At 41.5% G+C, this 17,999-nt stretch overlaps 1 protein-coding gene across 2 annotated transcripts in view; it reads right to left on the reverse strand.

Moving 5' to 3' along the window:
* Positions 1-17,999, reverse strand: part of LOC134349387 (AT-rich interactive domain-containing protein 5B-like) — a 111,142-nt gene that overhangs the window by 38,252 nt on the left and 54,891 nt on the right. For both annotated transcript variants that reach the window (XM_063053607.1, XM_063053608.1), the window contains one exon: positions 3,139-3,251. In XM_063053607.1, the coding sequence (XP_062909677.1) occupies positions 3,139-3,251 (113 nt within the window). The remainder of the gene's footprint in view (positions 1-3,138; positions 3,252-17,999) is intronic.

Consider the following 17,999-nt stretch of genomic DNA (forward strand, 5'->3'; position numbering starts at 1 on the left):
AGGGCTGTTGTGATGCTGTACAGATCTACGTTCGATTTCTCCTTACATGGTGTTGCTGAATATTTCCTGCACTGTTTGTTTTTATTTCAAGTTTTTATGCAGTCACATGATTTGGCTTTTGTATTAGCTCTGCAAAAGTAACTGATCAAACCAGTTTATCCATCCCTGATGGTTTGTAACTCATTAAATTACTGCATAAAGACTGATCAACCACAAAAATTAAGGTATACACACTGAAACTATCATTTAACTTCCTGAAATGGCCTATTTACAAACAGGTGCTCATTCATTCAATAAAGTGGAGACTTTACTGTGATATTTTTAGAAACAATGTACAAAAATGCCACAGGCTGATCTCATAAACACAATCAGCTTTTCACTATGTAAAGGTTTAGAAATTGATTTGAACATGCATAAGCATGACTTAGCAATAGCATGAATGACTTTAATTGAGCCTTTGCAGTGAGTATCGCGAGGGCGGAAGAAAGGGGTAATTAGAATCTAAACCACTACATCTGCCAAAACCAAACAAAAAACAAAAACAGAAGTTAACCCCAATCCCAGAACAAACTTGTAATCCATTGATGCACAATGCGTGCAAGACTTTCCCCCCCCAAGTTTATTTAAGTAGGAATGAAAGAAGTTTTAGTTTGAAAAGCTAACAAGTCTTTGAACCCATTTAACATACTGCATTTATTGATTGAGGTACAGTGCAGAATAGATTCTTTCACTAAGCAACCCCTGATTTAACCCTAGCCTAATCATGGGACAATGACTACTAACCTACCTACCTAACGGGTACATCTTTGGACTGTGGGAAAACCTATGCATTCCCAGGGAAGGCATACAGGTTCCTTACAGACAACGGTGGAATTGAACTCTGATGCCCCAAGCTGTAATAGAGCCACACTAGTCACTTTGCGACTGTGCCATATTTATTCTAGAATGGAGGTCTTTGTGGCAGAGGAACCACTGGACTTCCCCAGAAATGTATAGAGCCTCCTGTTTCTCACACGTGTTGCACCTGTACCTTAGGAACACCATATAAATCTATCAGGTTTCAGACACACATATATTAATGAGGCAGAAGTGTCCCCCTCTAACCTTTAGAATTTTGCCAGGATTCTAATATTGTTACTACTGACCTGAGCTGGTGAACCAAAACCAGCACCCTTTATCATCTTGCTGGGCTAACAGATCAAACCACTACCCCAGCAATGCCAGGGCCTGATCTAGTTGTCTAGGCTGGTGTGGTCTGGGCTATCTAGGAGCTAAGCCTGTCAAACAGAAACAAGACCTAGCAATAACATTTTCATAGCATGCAGGAAGACAAAGATAGACTCCTGCATTTCCTAAGCAACCACAGGCAAAATGCTGGAGGAACTCAGCAGGCCAGGTAGCATCTGTGGAAAAGAGTACAGTCGATGTTTCTGGCTGAGACCCTTCTTCAGGACAGGAAAGGAAGGGATAAAGTCAGTGAGAAGGTGGGGCGGGGGGAGGAAGTAATCTTGTTTGAATTCCCATCTCCATCACCTATTTTCATCCCTCTCATTAAATGCTGAACCTGAAAACTGACCTTTTGAACCCTTGCCCCCATGTTATATTTGACTACAATGAATTTCTAACCACATCTCTCCAGCATCTAAATTCAAAACAGACATCGAGTTCCTGTTCCTCGCACCAGCTACAATTGGTTAAAAACTTAATCACATGCTCACAGTTCATCAAGTTTGAAATTTGCATCTTTGCTTTCAAGTTGGTCAATGGAGCTGCCTATGCTGACCTCTAGGACCTCAAGCATCTTAGATTTCTCAGCTCTTTCCTTTAGCAATTTAAAAATCACTCAACCATTGATGTCCATACTTCCAGCTACTTTTGTCATCAAGTTTGGAATTTGCCCTCTGAACACACATCTTTCTTCTAAAACCTTACTGACAAGAACACAGTATCAGACACCCAACAAATACCTTCTAAAGCTCACTGTCAAGTTTATTAGCAACCCTGCTGATTGCTATGTTGCAAGTTCCTTTTACATGAATGTCATCTTGCTGATAATAAGTGTCCAGATATATTTTCCAGGGACTGGAAACTCTGGAAAGAGCCTTCCTTAACAACTGGCCATTGATGGCAAGTTCTTGCTTTTTGAAAGATTACACAACAAACTCTCTCCAAATATTAGCAATCACCAAATTGGTATCTACATAGCTTTAAGCAAACAGTCCATGGCAGGAAAAGATGGTTAGTAAGTTCCTGCACCTGTCCTTAGCTCTCAGTACATTGCTTGGCAAGACATGAACTACAAGAGATGAGAATGAAATTCCTATTGCTGAACAGAAATTCTACAAATGTTTGTTTTTGCTGAAGTTTGGTTCAGAGACCAAACATGCCATCTGTGGCTTGATGGCAATATTTTTGCCTTTTAACTGGTCCCATAAGTGACTATAACATAAAAACATTCATTAGTAAGCAGTTCAGAACTCAGACTGCCACATTGCCAGGAGCATCATCCTTCCCATCTGTCCACTTAATACTTGAGAGAGTGCCTTACATTGGAAATCATGCCTTCCTAATATCCTGACTCATAATCTCTCAAAATACCTGTTCAGGTGATATCAAACTACCAAATCAAATCTGAAATAGAAACAAAAAAAACAGACTGCATTGTATAGTTTCCCACAGATGCCAAGAGACCTAAAGAATACTTCCAGCATTTTCAATGCTTACATTGTCCTTTGTGAGCTTGTTCTGCATAAACTGATGGACTCCCCCACAAAACAGACAACTCATTTCAAAGTGACTCAGAGCCTCCCCAAGATTTTGAAAGGCACGTATAAATATTATTTACCCACAATTGCATGAACTCCTGAAATTCAAGCCACCTGTTGTGTCTGAATAACATTTAGAAGGTTTTTTTTAAATGTAACATTGAAAAATGAAATCAAACAGCATAAAATTCAGTTGCAATAAGAAATATTCAATTTCAGGCAGGAAACCAGTATGCACAATCCCACCGGATTCGTGGAGTGCTGTTAATGGAGCTTCAGTTGCCAAAGGCCACCAAGTTTGTGCAGAAGGGCTCGTAAGAGACAAAATGTCCAGGGCCGCGGGGAAATCCTCAATGCAAACAGCGTAACAAACCTTTTCTTCCTTGGCATCCGACTGGCTGGGCTGTCGGCTTTCTCGCGAGGGGCTCTCGTCGCCCTTTGTAATCCTGGGTTTCTTCTTTCGACTTCGCCCTTTGAGGTCGGTTGCTGGAAGGATAAAACCAAGAAAAGTGTCAGTAGAACAAGTCGCTGTACCTGTACATCGTGTCTCGAAGCGTAGCCCGGGCTTTTCATTTTTTAAAAAATTGACGCTTTCCGCCCCCAACACACAGAAAAATATATAATGGGTTCGGCTCCAGACAAAATATCGCCTACAACCGTTGATACTTGCATGCAGTTCCCTTTAAATGTTTTCTTTCTCTCTGCCTGCCCCGAGTTGCCTCCGGGAATTTCAACAAGGGAGGAGCACAGTTAAGCCAAGCATTGGCGAATAATTTAAACAGGAATAGAGGAGCACAAGCAACAAATAACGAGAATATTACAGGCGGCAGAACTGTTCCTCATTCCACGCTTAATATTGAACCCGCGGCTTAAGATCCATCCCACGTGCTGACATTAAGTTTGCGGCACTCGGCCGCGTAGTTCAACGTTACTCTCCGAATTACATTGATAAACTAATTAACTTCACCAACTGAACAAAAACATGCCATGAAGTTTTGCTGCAGGGATCGGTAGGCGAAACCTCCTTCCTGCTGCCTAATCGATTCTAATTACAACGCTGAAATGTAAAAAAATCTACAAGCGAATGTTGGTCCTTATCTCCACGGCCGTCAATATGAGCTTGTCGACACATGCCTGTGACCAACCCCCCACTCGCTTTGTTCCACACTGACGGACTGCACGCAGTACATTTAACAAGGGACGTTTTGTGCACAACTATTTCAATGCAAATGACAAGTCCGCCAAAACAATCGCAACACCGAGTCACGCCACTTAAATAAAGCAGTGTATAACGTAAACAAACCACACGTTAATCTATACCAATCCCTTAACACTAACGCTCCCCCTAAAATAATGTGCACTTCCAACAACCTATCTATCAATCTATTCCCATCTAGTTATCCTCCCATCTCCCATTCCAATCGCATTAAAAGAACACACGGGCCAACAGTAATTACAATCCTTCCTGGACTGTAAACTGATTTATAATTAGTCTAACAGCGCTTCCTGTCCCTTTGCAATAATATTGTATGACTATTGTTTTGTTGTTTATCAGTTAACTTTCCCGTTTTATTTGTTATTATAATTGCTTTGCTCAAATCCTTTGTAAGTCTTCAAAAACAATATTTAAAATTTAAAATTCCAGGAAGGAATGGTTATTTCCTGTACATCTCCAGTTCTCTCGACGTTTTGCAATTAATTTACATTGTGTGTATAGTTACATTCTGGCATAACTGTTGGTTGATACGCACATGTTTTTACATTTTCTCGGCCATTACTGGTTCGGAGTCCACTGGCTGATGGATCAAAAGTGCAAATTCCATTCCGTCCCCAAGAGTGCAGTTCGAACGGGGATTGGGGGTCTGCTGTGGCTGCACCGCCTATACTAGAAAGGACAAATTAAAGCAGCTACTGAAAGTTCCCAGCTCTCGGCCTGTTCCTTATTGTCTTGTAAAGGTACCACCCTGCCCTTGGACGCGATCACTAATACTCTCCCGAGATATATACACGCACACATTAAATCAGCCAGCTCAAATCGCGACCGAAACAGCAACATATCGAACAAAACAATCGATGCACTGAACACACCGAAGCTGCACTCACAACTCCCGCCCAGTGAGAACAATTAGGGGTCTTTTTTGGCTCCTTGTCCAAAATTGTGCATTAACCCAACCAGCGGTTTCATCTTAAGATAATCATATCATCTTCAGTCAGAAGTTAATTTCAGGAATGTTTACTGACCGTCAGCACTGCTAAATCTACTTGATTTGCAAAGCCTACTGGGCTGCATGAGGACTGGCAGAGCCACTTGGCCTTATTAACTTTCCTGTAATAAAATGAGCCAGCACCACCCCAACTCCCTTTATTTCTAATCTGAACAAATAACTACTTAAGAAATGAATTCAGAATCATAAACAAGAGAAAATCTGCAGATGCTGGAAATCAAAGCAACACAAACACAATGCTGGAGAAGCTCAGCAGGCCAGGCAGCATCTATGGAAATGTATGAACAAGACCAGTCCTGGTGAAGGGTCTCGGCCCAAAACATCGAGTGGTCACTCTTTTGCACAGATGCCGCCTGACCTGCTGAAATTCTCCAGCCTTTTGTGCGTGTTGATTAGATCAGAAAGCTGCTTAAAGATCTGTTTTATTTGTCACATCAAAACATATATATTGTATCAAAGATCAATAGTCTGAGGGTGTGGTGGTGGCAACCTGAAAGCGTTGGCATGCCTCCAGTGCCAACATAGCATGCCCACAACTCACTGACCCTAACCCTTTGGAATGTGGCAGAAAGCTGGAGGAAACCCACATGGTCACGGGGAGGAAGTACAAACTCCTTACAGACAAACAGCAGGAATTGAGCCCCAGCTGGTGATCACCAGTGCTGCAAAATGTTGCACTTTACCATGCCACCCCTAAGAGGAATGTCATCAAGGCTACATGTTGCCCAAAAAGGACATTCAGCCCATTGAGTTCATAATGGCTTCCAGGGCAATCCTAGTCCCCAAATTATTTGCATCCTATTCTCTCATACATATCCAAGTACCTGACTCACACTTCCTCCGCTGCCTAGGGGTGATTTACATTTGCCAATTGACCTAATAGCTTGCACATCCTTAGGCTATGGGAGGAAAATACAGCAGCCAAGAGAAACCCACATAGTTTCTGGGAAGTGGGCTGAATGTCCTTTTTGGGCAACATGTAGCCTTGATGATATTCCTCTTAGGGGTGGCATGGTAAAGTGCAACATTTTGCAGCACTGGTGATCACCAGCTGGGGCTCAATTCCTGCTGTTTGTCTGTAAGGAGTTTGTACTTCCTCCCCGTGACCATGTGGGTTTCCTCCAGCTTTCTGCCGCATTCCAAAGGGTTAGGGTCAGTGAGTTGTGGGCATGCTATATTGGCACTGGAGGCATGCCAACGCTTTCAGGTTGCCACCACCACACCCTCGGACTATTTGCACGGCGATCAGAACAGGACGCAGCCTGCTGGAGTTATGAGAAAATGGCACTATCTGCACCAGCAGACTCAATCTCAATACCCTCTCCGAGCAGAGGTCTGATGAAGGCCATGGTTAACTTGCCAAGTGTGGCCTTGGGAGAGCTTTTGGTTAATTGCTGGGAAAATTGCTGTAACTGACGTCCTGGGGTTCAACTGCAACAACTAGATATTTCTCCTGCTGCATCTGATTTAGTGCATCATAACTGCTACACTAGGTAATAGCATTAGATATACGTCCTCACATTTCAGATCACACAAAGTGTCTTCGTTCTAAAATATTTTACCACTTTTTTCCCCCATAGATGCTGCTTGCTCCATCTTTCCAGCTTATTTCATATATTATTTTAAACACTCTTGAGATTACAAGAGGCTCATTGTCCCAACCACAATTACTGATAAAACTGGGGGGAGGAGGTGGTTATTTAAGGCAGTTCTGTCTTCCATGATAAAGATCCAGTCTAAAGTTCAAAGTAAATTTTATTATCAAATTACAGATGCAAGAAGTAGTTTGTCAACTCTTTGCAATTACCTGGTTTTCTGTATTAATTACTCAAAAAATGTGGTTGGATCTTCATCTATTGTACATACATGTCATCATATACAATCCTGAGATTTAGTTTCCTATGGGCATGCTCAGCAAGGCTATAGAATAGCAACTATAACAGGTCACCCAGAGCGCAGAAGACAAAAAAATGTGCAAATGCAAATATAAATAAATAACAGTAAATAATGAGTTGTGAGATAATGAAATAAAAAGAGTCCTTAAAGTACCTTAAAATTGGTTGTGGGACATTTCAATGATGGGGCGAGTGTAGTTATCCCTTTTCATTCAAGAGCCTGATGGTTGAGGGGTAGTAACTGTTTTTGAACCTGGGGCTCTTGTACCTTCCACCTGATGGCAGCAGCAAGAAGAGAGCATGACCTGGATGGTGGGATCTCTGATGATGGATGCCGGTTTCCTAAGACAACATTTCACGTAGGTGTGCTCAATGGGTGGGAGGGCTTTACCTGTGATGTACTGGGCCGAATCCACTACCTTTTGTAGTGTAGCTCTGGTGTCCATTGCAGATTCCACACAACACTGAAGGGGCTGTGGCAGTGGTGATGGGGGGGGGGGGGGGCAGGACTGAACATTGAATGATTTAGTTCAACAAGAACAATTAACCTGAATGCTAGCAGAGTTCAGGGACAGAGATGTGAACACTAAAGCTTTCTGGCAGTAACCTGATTACATGTGTTGGTTGGTAAATAAAACTCACAAATATATTTTAAGATCTGACTTGCAGTTCTGGTGATAAGAGAGATGCAGAAAATATAATTTGGTTCGGTAGCATGTGTCTTTTTTTGGGTGATGGGTGTTTTTTTTGGGAATGGCAACCAAATACACCTCTGCTGTAACACAGAATCATACAAAACTACAGCACACTACAAGCCCTTCGGCCCACGATGTTGTGCTGACCATGTAACCTACTCTAGAAACTGCCTAGAATTTCCCTACTGCATAGCCCTCTATTTTTCCAAGTGCACCAGATTCCATATTCATGAATGCATTGGTACAAGGTGCAGAGATCCCAAAAGAGAAAGATTCTTTGGACAGTTCTGGTCTGAAAAGATAGCTGTTCCTCTGTCCACAGACGTTGCCCGATTTCAAATACACAGATGAGTTGTCTTGACTTGAAGGCCAGGGCCAATCTCTAAACCTTCCACTGATGTTGCAGTCTGCAAAAATTTAGTATGCCAGGTAGCAATGGACTTTTTCTTGACTTTAGGTCCTCTATGTAAATCTGTTGCTCCTGGATGCATTACATATTTCAAACAGAGTGGTGAGAGGAAAAGGGCTTTTGGAGGGTGGGGGGGGGGAGAAGGAGAAGGAAAAAGAAGTATTGTTTTGTAGAGGGGAAAAAAGCTCTCGGCAGGGGATTAGGTCTTCCCAGTGTGTTCAGTTCGGGGTGCAGCATCCTTCATCAACATCGGCAAAGAACAATATACTGGACATCAGTGCCTCAGTAAGGACTTCCTCAGAGTCAAATCAGTGCAGGGACTTCTGTACACAAAAGGCACCAGTTCACAAAGGCCCTGGATACATAGGCTAGGTGTGGTGGTAGAGACAGATACATTAAGGGCATTTAAGAAATTCTTAGATAAGCACATGGATGATAAATAAATTGAGGGCTATGTAGTATGGGAGGGTTACATTGATTAGTAGGGAAGGGTAACATTGATTACAAGAGTGCAATGTCAAAGGGTGTTTAGTGTATTGTAATGTTCTATTTATGTTCTACTTGTTCCAACATTAAAACTCATATCATGTCTCTGGCACAAAATTCCTCTATGCATACAAAGCCCATTAGAGCAGTAAACAGGTCTCGAGCAGACCTGCACCATCTACTATAATACTAAGTTTAATGGCTCCACCCTACCTGGGGTGCTGCTGGACAATCCAAGCCATTCATCTTCCTCCAAGTAGATGTCTTCATTAGGAGATGATTATGGATTACCCGCAGCTGTCAATTGGTCCTCAGCACTCACTTCCAACACTTGCCCCATCATCATCCACAATCAACTAACAATTCACCCATTCATCAGCCCAACATCTCTCATGGTCCCAGAACACATCCGACAAAATCAGGTAAGTTCACCAACACCTCCACTTTGAGGAGGCTGAAAAAGAGCTGGACTATACAGATCTATATTCACATCCTTTTGCAAATGGTTAGTAGAAAGCATTCTAGCATGCTACCGCACTGCAGCAGACAGGAACACTCTACAATGGGCAGTCAAAACTGCCCAACACACCACCGGCACCAGCCTTCCCGCCAAAGGATATACATATACTGTATAGAGAAAGGTGCTATGGCAGGACCACCAGCCTTAAAAACAGTTGGTATGATGGAGCTGTCCTAAGCTTCCATGAACACATGCAATAATTACCCAACACCTCAATGTGGAGATGGAAGCTAGGAATGCTGTGGTGCCAGGTCATCTTCTAGATCAAGAGTTCCCTACCTGGGGACCATAGACCACTAAGGGTAAGGGTCTATGGCATAAAAAAGTTGGGAACCCCTGTTCTGACTATTGGAGTATAGGGGTTTAGTGGTTTGTTTCTATAATGCATCTACAAATGACCTTCAGCACATTACTGGGTTCAATGAGACCACTCTCCAGAGCACGAGAGTCAGTCCTGAGAGCACGAATCTGCTTGTCCACACTCCACACTTCTTGACCCAGGGTTGCTTGAGAAAGCCTTCTACTGCCATCTATCTGTAGGCTTCTGCACTGAACAATGGTAGCCACCAAGATAAAATTGCATTGAAGAACTAGGACTGACAAAGGCACACAAAAGGTGAACAGTGAAGAATTGCACATTGGCTCCAATAGGTCCTGGTTTGATTTGATTTGTATTTGAAGGTGTCCGAGGAAAAGAAAGAGTTCTCTGCCTACAGAAGTAACTGAAATAGAATACCTGTTAAAGCAATTGCAATCTCCCAGTCACCAGAAGCCTCACTGCTTCTCTTCCCACTACGGCTGTTCATCATCTGAACCACTTACCAATAATCTGAATATAAACACCAGTACTAAATAAATACAAAGATTCTTCAGTGATCTCTGCCACTTGGTATTTTTGCCTGCCCTCCCCCCCACCTTCTTATTCCGGCTTCTTCCCACTTCCTTTCCAGTACTAGTGAAAGGTCTCAGCCCGAAACGCCAGCCGTTTATTCCCTTTCACAGATGCTGTCTGAGCTACTGAGCTCCTCCAGCACATTGTGTGTTTTGCTCTAGATTTCTAGCATCTGCAGTACCTCATTTCTTTTTAAATGCTTGGGCCTCTTTCTGTCAAGGTCCTGCCCACTGGGTAAATGGACATGGATCTTCCCGATGTGATTTATCCCAATGTTTATGTCATTTCCTGGTCACATTTTGCAAAGAATGATGATGTCAGTGATAATCATGGCCCTCGGTAATTCTTACTGAGAGAAAGTGGACCAAAATGTCACAACTTACAGCCCTTGCAATGAACTCAAAATTCAATGAATACATTATAACGAAAGCAGGAAACTATGCTCGATTTAATACTTCCCGAGATCTTGTCCTTCAAAGTTAAAGAATCATCCTTATTTTGACTGGTATAAAAAGCTGTTGCTGGACTGCCTTGGTGATCAAAGTTTCTGTGAAATGATGGCCTGAGTCTGTGACTTGGGTTTTGCATTCATCCATGCTTGGTTGGGTATGGGGTTCTGTCCAAGGAGACCCCTGCACCATTACCCCACATTCCCACCTTCCGAATATGTCTATTCTCACCATCTGAGATCTTTGTGGGCAGCTTCTAACTACCATGGAATGATCGATTTAACAGCATGACCCTTTACCAAGTACACCAACAGTATACTGCCTATGCGGCAAGCAACTCTGTGTGCAAAATACACAGGTCAACTTTTAGTGCTTCATAAATACAATAATAACAATTTCTTAAAGCAATATTGTGATTCTTGGCAACTTCCTAAATGGCATTAGTACTACATGAACGGTCTATTTAGTACACCTAATTGCAGGGAAATCAATTTTTTGATTTACATTTCACGTAGTCACATTCCATACAATTTGTGATACTCTAAAACAGCCCAAAAATATTTGTGTAAACTGAATGCAAAGTTATTCACACACAACCACTGTTAAGATATGTAGAAGACTGTACAATCTTGCTTAATTGACCACTATTCATCAGGAACCTAACTGGATTAACCATGCAGATGTTAAAATTCCAACAGCAGCTTTGATTCAGTGGACTGCTGGAGCAAAACATTAATCCAATCCTTTTATGGAATATCTTATCCTGTCTCAAGCATATTTTTAAGCCCTTCTAAAAAAACTGTCACTGTAAAAGTAACAAATTTCAGGCATGCCACAAGACGAAGTCAATCACCCTGACCTGGATAAAGTACTGTGCCAGATCTGAATGTCTTATCCATCACATGTAGTCAGGTGTAATACAATAAAAAACCAGCAAGGTATCTGGGTAACACCCAGGAGGGAATGATGATCATGCAGGCATTTGTACATAATTAGTCAATAAAAGCACCTTATAAAACCACACACATTCGGTGAATGCCAAGCAGCTGGTGACATAGACCTTCACCAGCACATACATGATGAGGCTTCTTGGTTGCACCGAGCCACAGTCAAGTACTGTAGGTTTCAAGAGGCTAAAAAAAAAAAATCTGAATTCTGTTTCAGACTCAATGCTATCATGGTGACAAGCAGAAATTCTTTTCTTGCAATGTCTTGTCTTTTCCAGTTGCATTGCCTCTCCAGTCACATTCTCTCAGACCCATTTAATATCTGCCTTATGAGAACAGCAGAAGCAGCAGTGAGGCAGCACACAAGGGCATTCAGACCAGTGAGAGATAACAGGCAAAGCAAAGCTAAAGTTGAAGTTACAATCAGCACAGAGTGAGGGTTATGTAGGTACTTCACAGACTAATCATTAAAAACATTTGTATTTTTGACATTTAGAACAGTTACCTTAATGGTTAGTGTCATTTTAACTGGATAGAATTACAGTGAGAGGAAAGCTTTTAAACAGCCTCAAATTTTATATAAATTTAGTTAACCGTTAGCCATTTTTATGTATCTCCTATACCACATAGGTACACAAAATACTTTGCATCCTGGAAAACTAAATATGGCAGAATGCCACCCACTGCTCGGGTTTGAGGCCTGAAGAACAGCTGGCATCTCCACTGTAACACTGTGGATTCGACAGATTTTCTTCAATGGCTTGTCGTGGAGGAATCTTTCCTTCCCACATGGGCCTCATTCGCTACCTCAAAACCCACATAAACGGAATGGATGCCAGGCAGCCTCGATCCTGAAGGTCTCCATAGGAAGAAAGTCCTAGGCTGCTGCAGAAGTTTTGACCACAACCTTTCAATTGCTCTTGCTGTTATAAAGTAGACTAGAGGACTGAAAATGGTATATTTCTGTTTAAAAAGGAACCAGAGTTCATGTTTTCCAATCTTTTCTAACGAAAATTTCCTACTGCGCAAGATTAATTTTGTTTCTCCTTCAAATTCTGCCGGAATCAGGATCAGATTTAATATCACGGCACATGTTGTGGAACTTGTTAACTTTGTGGCAGCAGTGCAATGCATTACATGATAGGGAGAAAAAGGAAACTGAATTAAAGAGAAAAAGAAAAAAAATTATATAATATAATTATAACGCATATAAAATTATACTACATATACATTAAAAATAGTTAAATAAGTAGTACGAAAATAAAAATAAGTAGTGAGATGGTGTTCATGGGTTCAATGTGCATTCAGAAATCAGATGGCAGAGGGGATGAAGCTTTTCCTGAATCACTCAGCATGTGTCTTCAGGCTCCTGTACCTCCTTCCTGATAGGAGAAATGAGAAGAGGGCATGTCCTGGGTGATGGGGGTCCTTAATGATGAATGCCCCCTTTTTGGGGCATCAGTCCTTGAAGATGTCCTGGATACCTCAGAGGCTAGTGTCCATGACGGAGCTGACGAAGCTTACAACTCTGCAGCTTATTTTGAGTAATTCTAACTCTCCCCCCTCCCCCCACGCAAAAGGTGGAGAATCTAAAAAACATTAATTTCAAGGAAAACATTAACTGGTATTTAGAAAAGAATGGATTAAACAAGGGACCGCAGTCACAAATGTTAAATGGCAAAGTGTGCCTGACTAAGTTTGGGAAAGGCGAATGGAAGTCCAAGTTACCATCATCAGTAAAATAGGTCAGGAACCAGATTTTAAGTGGCCACAGACTAAAAGGAGGGGCAATATTTTCATAGAGAACTATAATGATTATGAAGAAGGATACAAATTCAGAAGGAAATTGGGAAGCATACATGAAGAGAACTCATTTTCATGTTTTGTGGGGAAGTTGATTGAGGGATGAAATGGACAGTTTATTCTTGAAGCCGACACAAACGTGACGCTGATTCCGTGCCATTAAATTCTGTGTTCCATCTATCACCCAACTGCAGCAGTGACCTATATACAAAATCGACAAACCAAATCTCATCCCATCACAACAAAGTCCCAAACCTGCTTTCCAGTGACAAGAAATGTGAATGGTCACTGGAGAGTCAAAAATGCCTTTTCTTATCCCAGGACACCTGGTTAAAACACTACCTGAAACCCAGATTATACCATTCAGCCTTGCTACCCTGTGCATTTTATTCCATACAACATTAAAATACGTAACTCAATTCTTTTGCATGCAAAAGTGTCAACTTACTGCCTCAGATTTCCCTCAGCTTGATCACTCCAGTCTCCAACAAAGTCGTTTTAGCAGCTGCACTTATTGGGAATGACAGCCCAGTCTTTATAACAAATTGGATAAGCTTCAATACCACTACATGCATTTTCATGGAAAGCTAACAACTGTTTCAATCAAGAGGCCCTGCTGCATGCTTGTGACACAGGGTTGTGGGGGAATGAGGGGACTGGTGACTAGATTCAGTTTTGGGTTAGGCCTTTCTTTCTTGTCCGACAGCCTCCAAAACAGAATTAAAATATTTGATCAGAAGTAGAAAAAGTTAGAAAACAGGTAGGTTTTAAGTAGTAGAAAAGGAGCAGAGGGAACAGGGGAAATATCTGTGATGGATGGAGAACAGGATAAAATAGATGATGCAGGTTTGTACCAGCTGAATGAGGATGGTGAAGACTAACTGAACCCAGTCCGTCCATATGAGAAAGATGCAGAAAGTGGAAGAACAGAAAAGAAAAAGATACTCAAAGAGAAAGATACTGATTCTGAAAAGCTGAACTAAAAAAGTGCTGAGAAAGCCATGCTGGTCAGGCAACTGAGGCAGATTGGAAAGGTTGGTTATCGGAAACTTGAATTTAGTATCAACAAAACCCCTTGCCAAAAGGTGAGCTACTGATCCTCAAGATTCCAATGCATATCATTAGAACAGTGTAAAATGGTCAAAACAGTGTATAGATTGGGATAAAGAATTTAAGCAGCCTCCATTTAATTCTCCACTTGATGACTGAAACTCATATTCCATCCCCTCTCAGTCTGCAAATCAAACAAGTGTGCAGATGCTAGAAAACTGAAGTAAACACAGAACATGATAGATACACAGGAGTCAAGCACCATTTGTTGGAAGTGATCATTTTAGGTTCGTGATCTTTCATCAGGACTGGGAAAGAGAAAAAGAAAAACTAATTTGCTTTCCAGAGAGAAGGGATGGCTAGAACAGAAGGAATTATCTCTGAGAGCCGGACCGAATGGTTTCATGAGAGCAGTTAGATTAAAGATTAGCTTTATTTGTCACATACACATCTAAACACAGTGAAATGCATCATTTACATCAATAAACAACAAAGATGGCTGCCTACAAGTATTACAATGCTTCCAATGCCAAAATAACATGCCCACAACTTAATAACACTAATCCGTACATCTTTGTAATGTAGAAGGAAATGGAGCACCTGGAGAGAACCCGCAGGATTACAGAGAGAACATACAAACTCCTTACAGACAGCAGCAGAGTTGGACCCCATTTAATGTTTGTTGGCATTGTAAGGTGTTGCACTAACTGCTACCACGTTACTCCATTTAATGAGAAGCACACTCTGCTTCTTTGTCTATCTGACAGGTTCAAAGTGAGGCTATTGCACATGTCAACAGGCTGGACCATACTAAAAGAAAAATAGTTGTGTCTGCTGGGTATACCCCAGCTGTTTATGTTTACCGCAAGCCTACGTGCTTGTTACAGCACTATGCCCACTATGCAGGCAAAGTAGAACTTACAGCAGAGTCCCTTGGGCTAACCGGTCTATGAGGATGGTTCTGCTCCACTGAAGCATCTCACTCAACTTCAAAGTTCAAAGTAAATTTTATTATCAAAGTACATATGTGTCACGGTATACAACCCTGAGATTCATTTTCTTGCAGGCATACCCAACAAATCTATATAGAATAATAACTACTACAGAATCAAAGAGAGACCGCCCAACTAGGACATTCAAACAGGGTGCAGAAGACAACAAACTGTGCAAATGCAAATATAAATAAATAGCAATAGATAACGAGAACATGAGATGAATAGTCCTGGACAGTGGGAACATTTCAGGGCAAGTGGAGTGAAGTTATCCCCTTTTGTTCAAGGGCCTGATGGCTGAGGGGTAGTAACTGTTCCTGAACCTGGTGGCTCTTGCAACTTCTTCCTGATTGCAGCAGTGAGAAGGGAGCATGACGTGGGTGGTGGGGATCTCTGATGGATGCTGCTTTCCTGCAACACTTCATGTCGATGTGCTCAACGGTTGGGAGGGCTTTACACATGAGGGTCTGGGCTGAATCCACTACTTTTTGACCTTATGTAGAATCTTGAACACAATTTTAGTCAGCTCTTCTGTCTTTTCCAATATGTTATATTACATACCCTATATGGTCATCTATACTGAAAAAGAATCATTAAATTATTTCCAAATGTGAGCATCGCCAAACAAAGAAAATCCTTTCATGATATTTAAACCAAAGAATAGTCTGGCTCACTCTGTGATACACTACATGTTAATTCATCTAGTCACAAGTAAGGCCCAATGAGACACAGTTAGTGTATATGAGAGCAATAATGGTGTCACTACATACTTGCTAACATTTTGAAAGATAAAATAAAGGATATGCAGCAATCAAATGAATAACAGGAACTTGTGCAGAACAGGGCAGAGACAGGATTTTTAATTACCTTAACCCAGTGGTTTTGAGCAAATTGCTGTGTCGAAACTGCCGCAGAACAGCTGGCATCAGGACAACATTTTTTCAATGTTACTCACATTCTTCTTAATAAGTACCTCGATGTTGCTGCTTGCTATCGACAAACTGATATAATCTCAAGTGACTGTTGAGAAATGCGGATTAAATGGGCAAGGACAGCAGAGAAATACTTTCAAGTTCATTTTTATCTTCTGCTGTTCGTCAGCTTCTGTCATCAGCCAATTCCTCTTCTGATGCAGCCATTGCGCTATTGAAAGTCTATCAATGCCTTGCGTCTTACACTTAGGAAACCATTGCATTTTTCACTAGGATCTTTGCATACGTGCTCCTCTCATTGTCTGTGCCGGGGTGGCTAGAGAGTGAGTGTACTGGTACAACGAGCCAAGGGAGCACAAGGATTCACTTGCTGGAAAATGCAGGCTGCTGACAAGAGCACGTCGATGTGAACTCTCACAGGTTATATGAACTTCATGAAAACATGGCAGTCACCATGAGGAAACTGTCCTCATCACTCAAAATGACTTGCAATTTGAGGGGTTGCACACCCTTCTTACTCATAAAAAAAGTTATTTGGGAAGAATCTTTATTTGCATACTGTATAGGCTTAGCTATTCCATTGCAATTCTGTTTGCAATGAAGGAAAATCCCAATGTCCAAAATCTGCTCCTCAAAGAACTCAGAATAGAGCCTACAGACATATTGTGCCAAAATAACCTCTTTGACCCTCCATCAAACAGCAAGTAGGAAGACATCACAGAAATCTGGTGTTTTAACTTGGAAAGATCATTTACTGGGAAGTTAAGAGGCAGTGTGACTTTAATCTCCTACGTGGAGAGCAGTCTATTCATGATAGGATGTCTGAGGTTCTTTCCGTTGAACGTTAGTTGAACGGAGATGCGTCTTAGAAAACGCAAAACTACATACATTGTCAGAGATTCAAGTGGAATGGTGTCCCCAAAGGCATGCTAATGAGAATGTTTGTGTTTCCTCTTCCAATCTTCCTGATCCCCAACATGGCCAGATATACTATAATGATGTTTCCTATAAAAGAATGCTGCTTGCAGTGTCACCACTGAGGTACCCACAAAATTAGTATTGCAAAATACAAGTGCCAGGAGAGACAGACTGACTTAATGGGCCAAATGGACTCATATATGTTGATAATTCAGTTTACAGACTGCACAAGCACACTACATGACAGAGTCCTAGGATCCAAATCTGCACCCAAGATAAACTCCTGATTTCACACTATTCTGGAGATTGCCAAGAATAGATCAGAGTCTCCCTCCAGTAGCTGGCCAAGGGAAATTATGGGAAAATCATTTCAGCTAACTTTTTGGACTGTCATCCGGCTTCACAGTACTCATCTCAATTTCCAGCTTCAGCCCCAACAACTTATGAACTCTCAAGCTAAGTTCTGAATTCTTATTCCATCCCGGATTTCCGTTGCTCCATAATTAGCAACTGTGTTTTTAGTCACTCAAGCCCCACTCTCCGAAACTCTCCTTAAACATCTTTTACCTTCCTTAAAACATTAAAACATCTACCAGTTGCCTTAACATCTCTTGAAGATGTTCATGAAGTGCCACGTATATTTTTCTATCCTAGAGGTGTTATAGAAAAGTTACTGGCATTCCACACTTATTTTAATTTGTCAATTGATCCTGTTACTTACCCACAATGGAGAGCAAGAGAAGGAAAGTAAACAGCAGAATCCCAGATCCAGTTACATTGCACAGTTCTTTTGGTGAGAGCCATTGTTGAAAGGGAAACAGATCATACATGGTCCCTGGGTCGAAGTATGAGATCAGTGGGTCAAGACCATCTTCCTTTACAAGTTAAAAGTATCTTCGGTATTGGGGATTTTTAAAAAATAATTTCACCAATTTCTGTTTTGAATTGCGAGACAAAAATCTCAAGTGAAGAAAAAGCATGTTTTGTAACAGAGAAGGAGAAGAAATGTCGAATTGTCAAC

Source organism: Mobula hypostoma, chromosome 7 (assembly GCF_963921235.1).
Source record: "Mobula hypostoma chromosome 7, sMobHyp1.1, whole genome shotgun sequence".
Lineage (NCBI taxonomy): Eukaryota > Metazoa > Chordata > Chondrichthyes > Myliobatiformes > Myliobatidae > Mobula > Mobula hypostoma.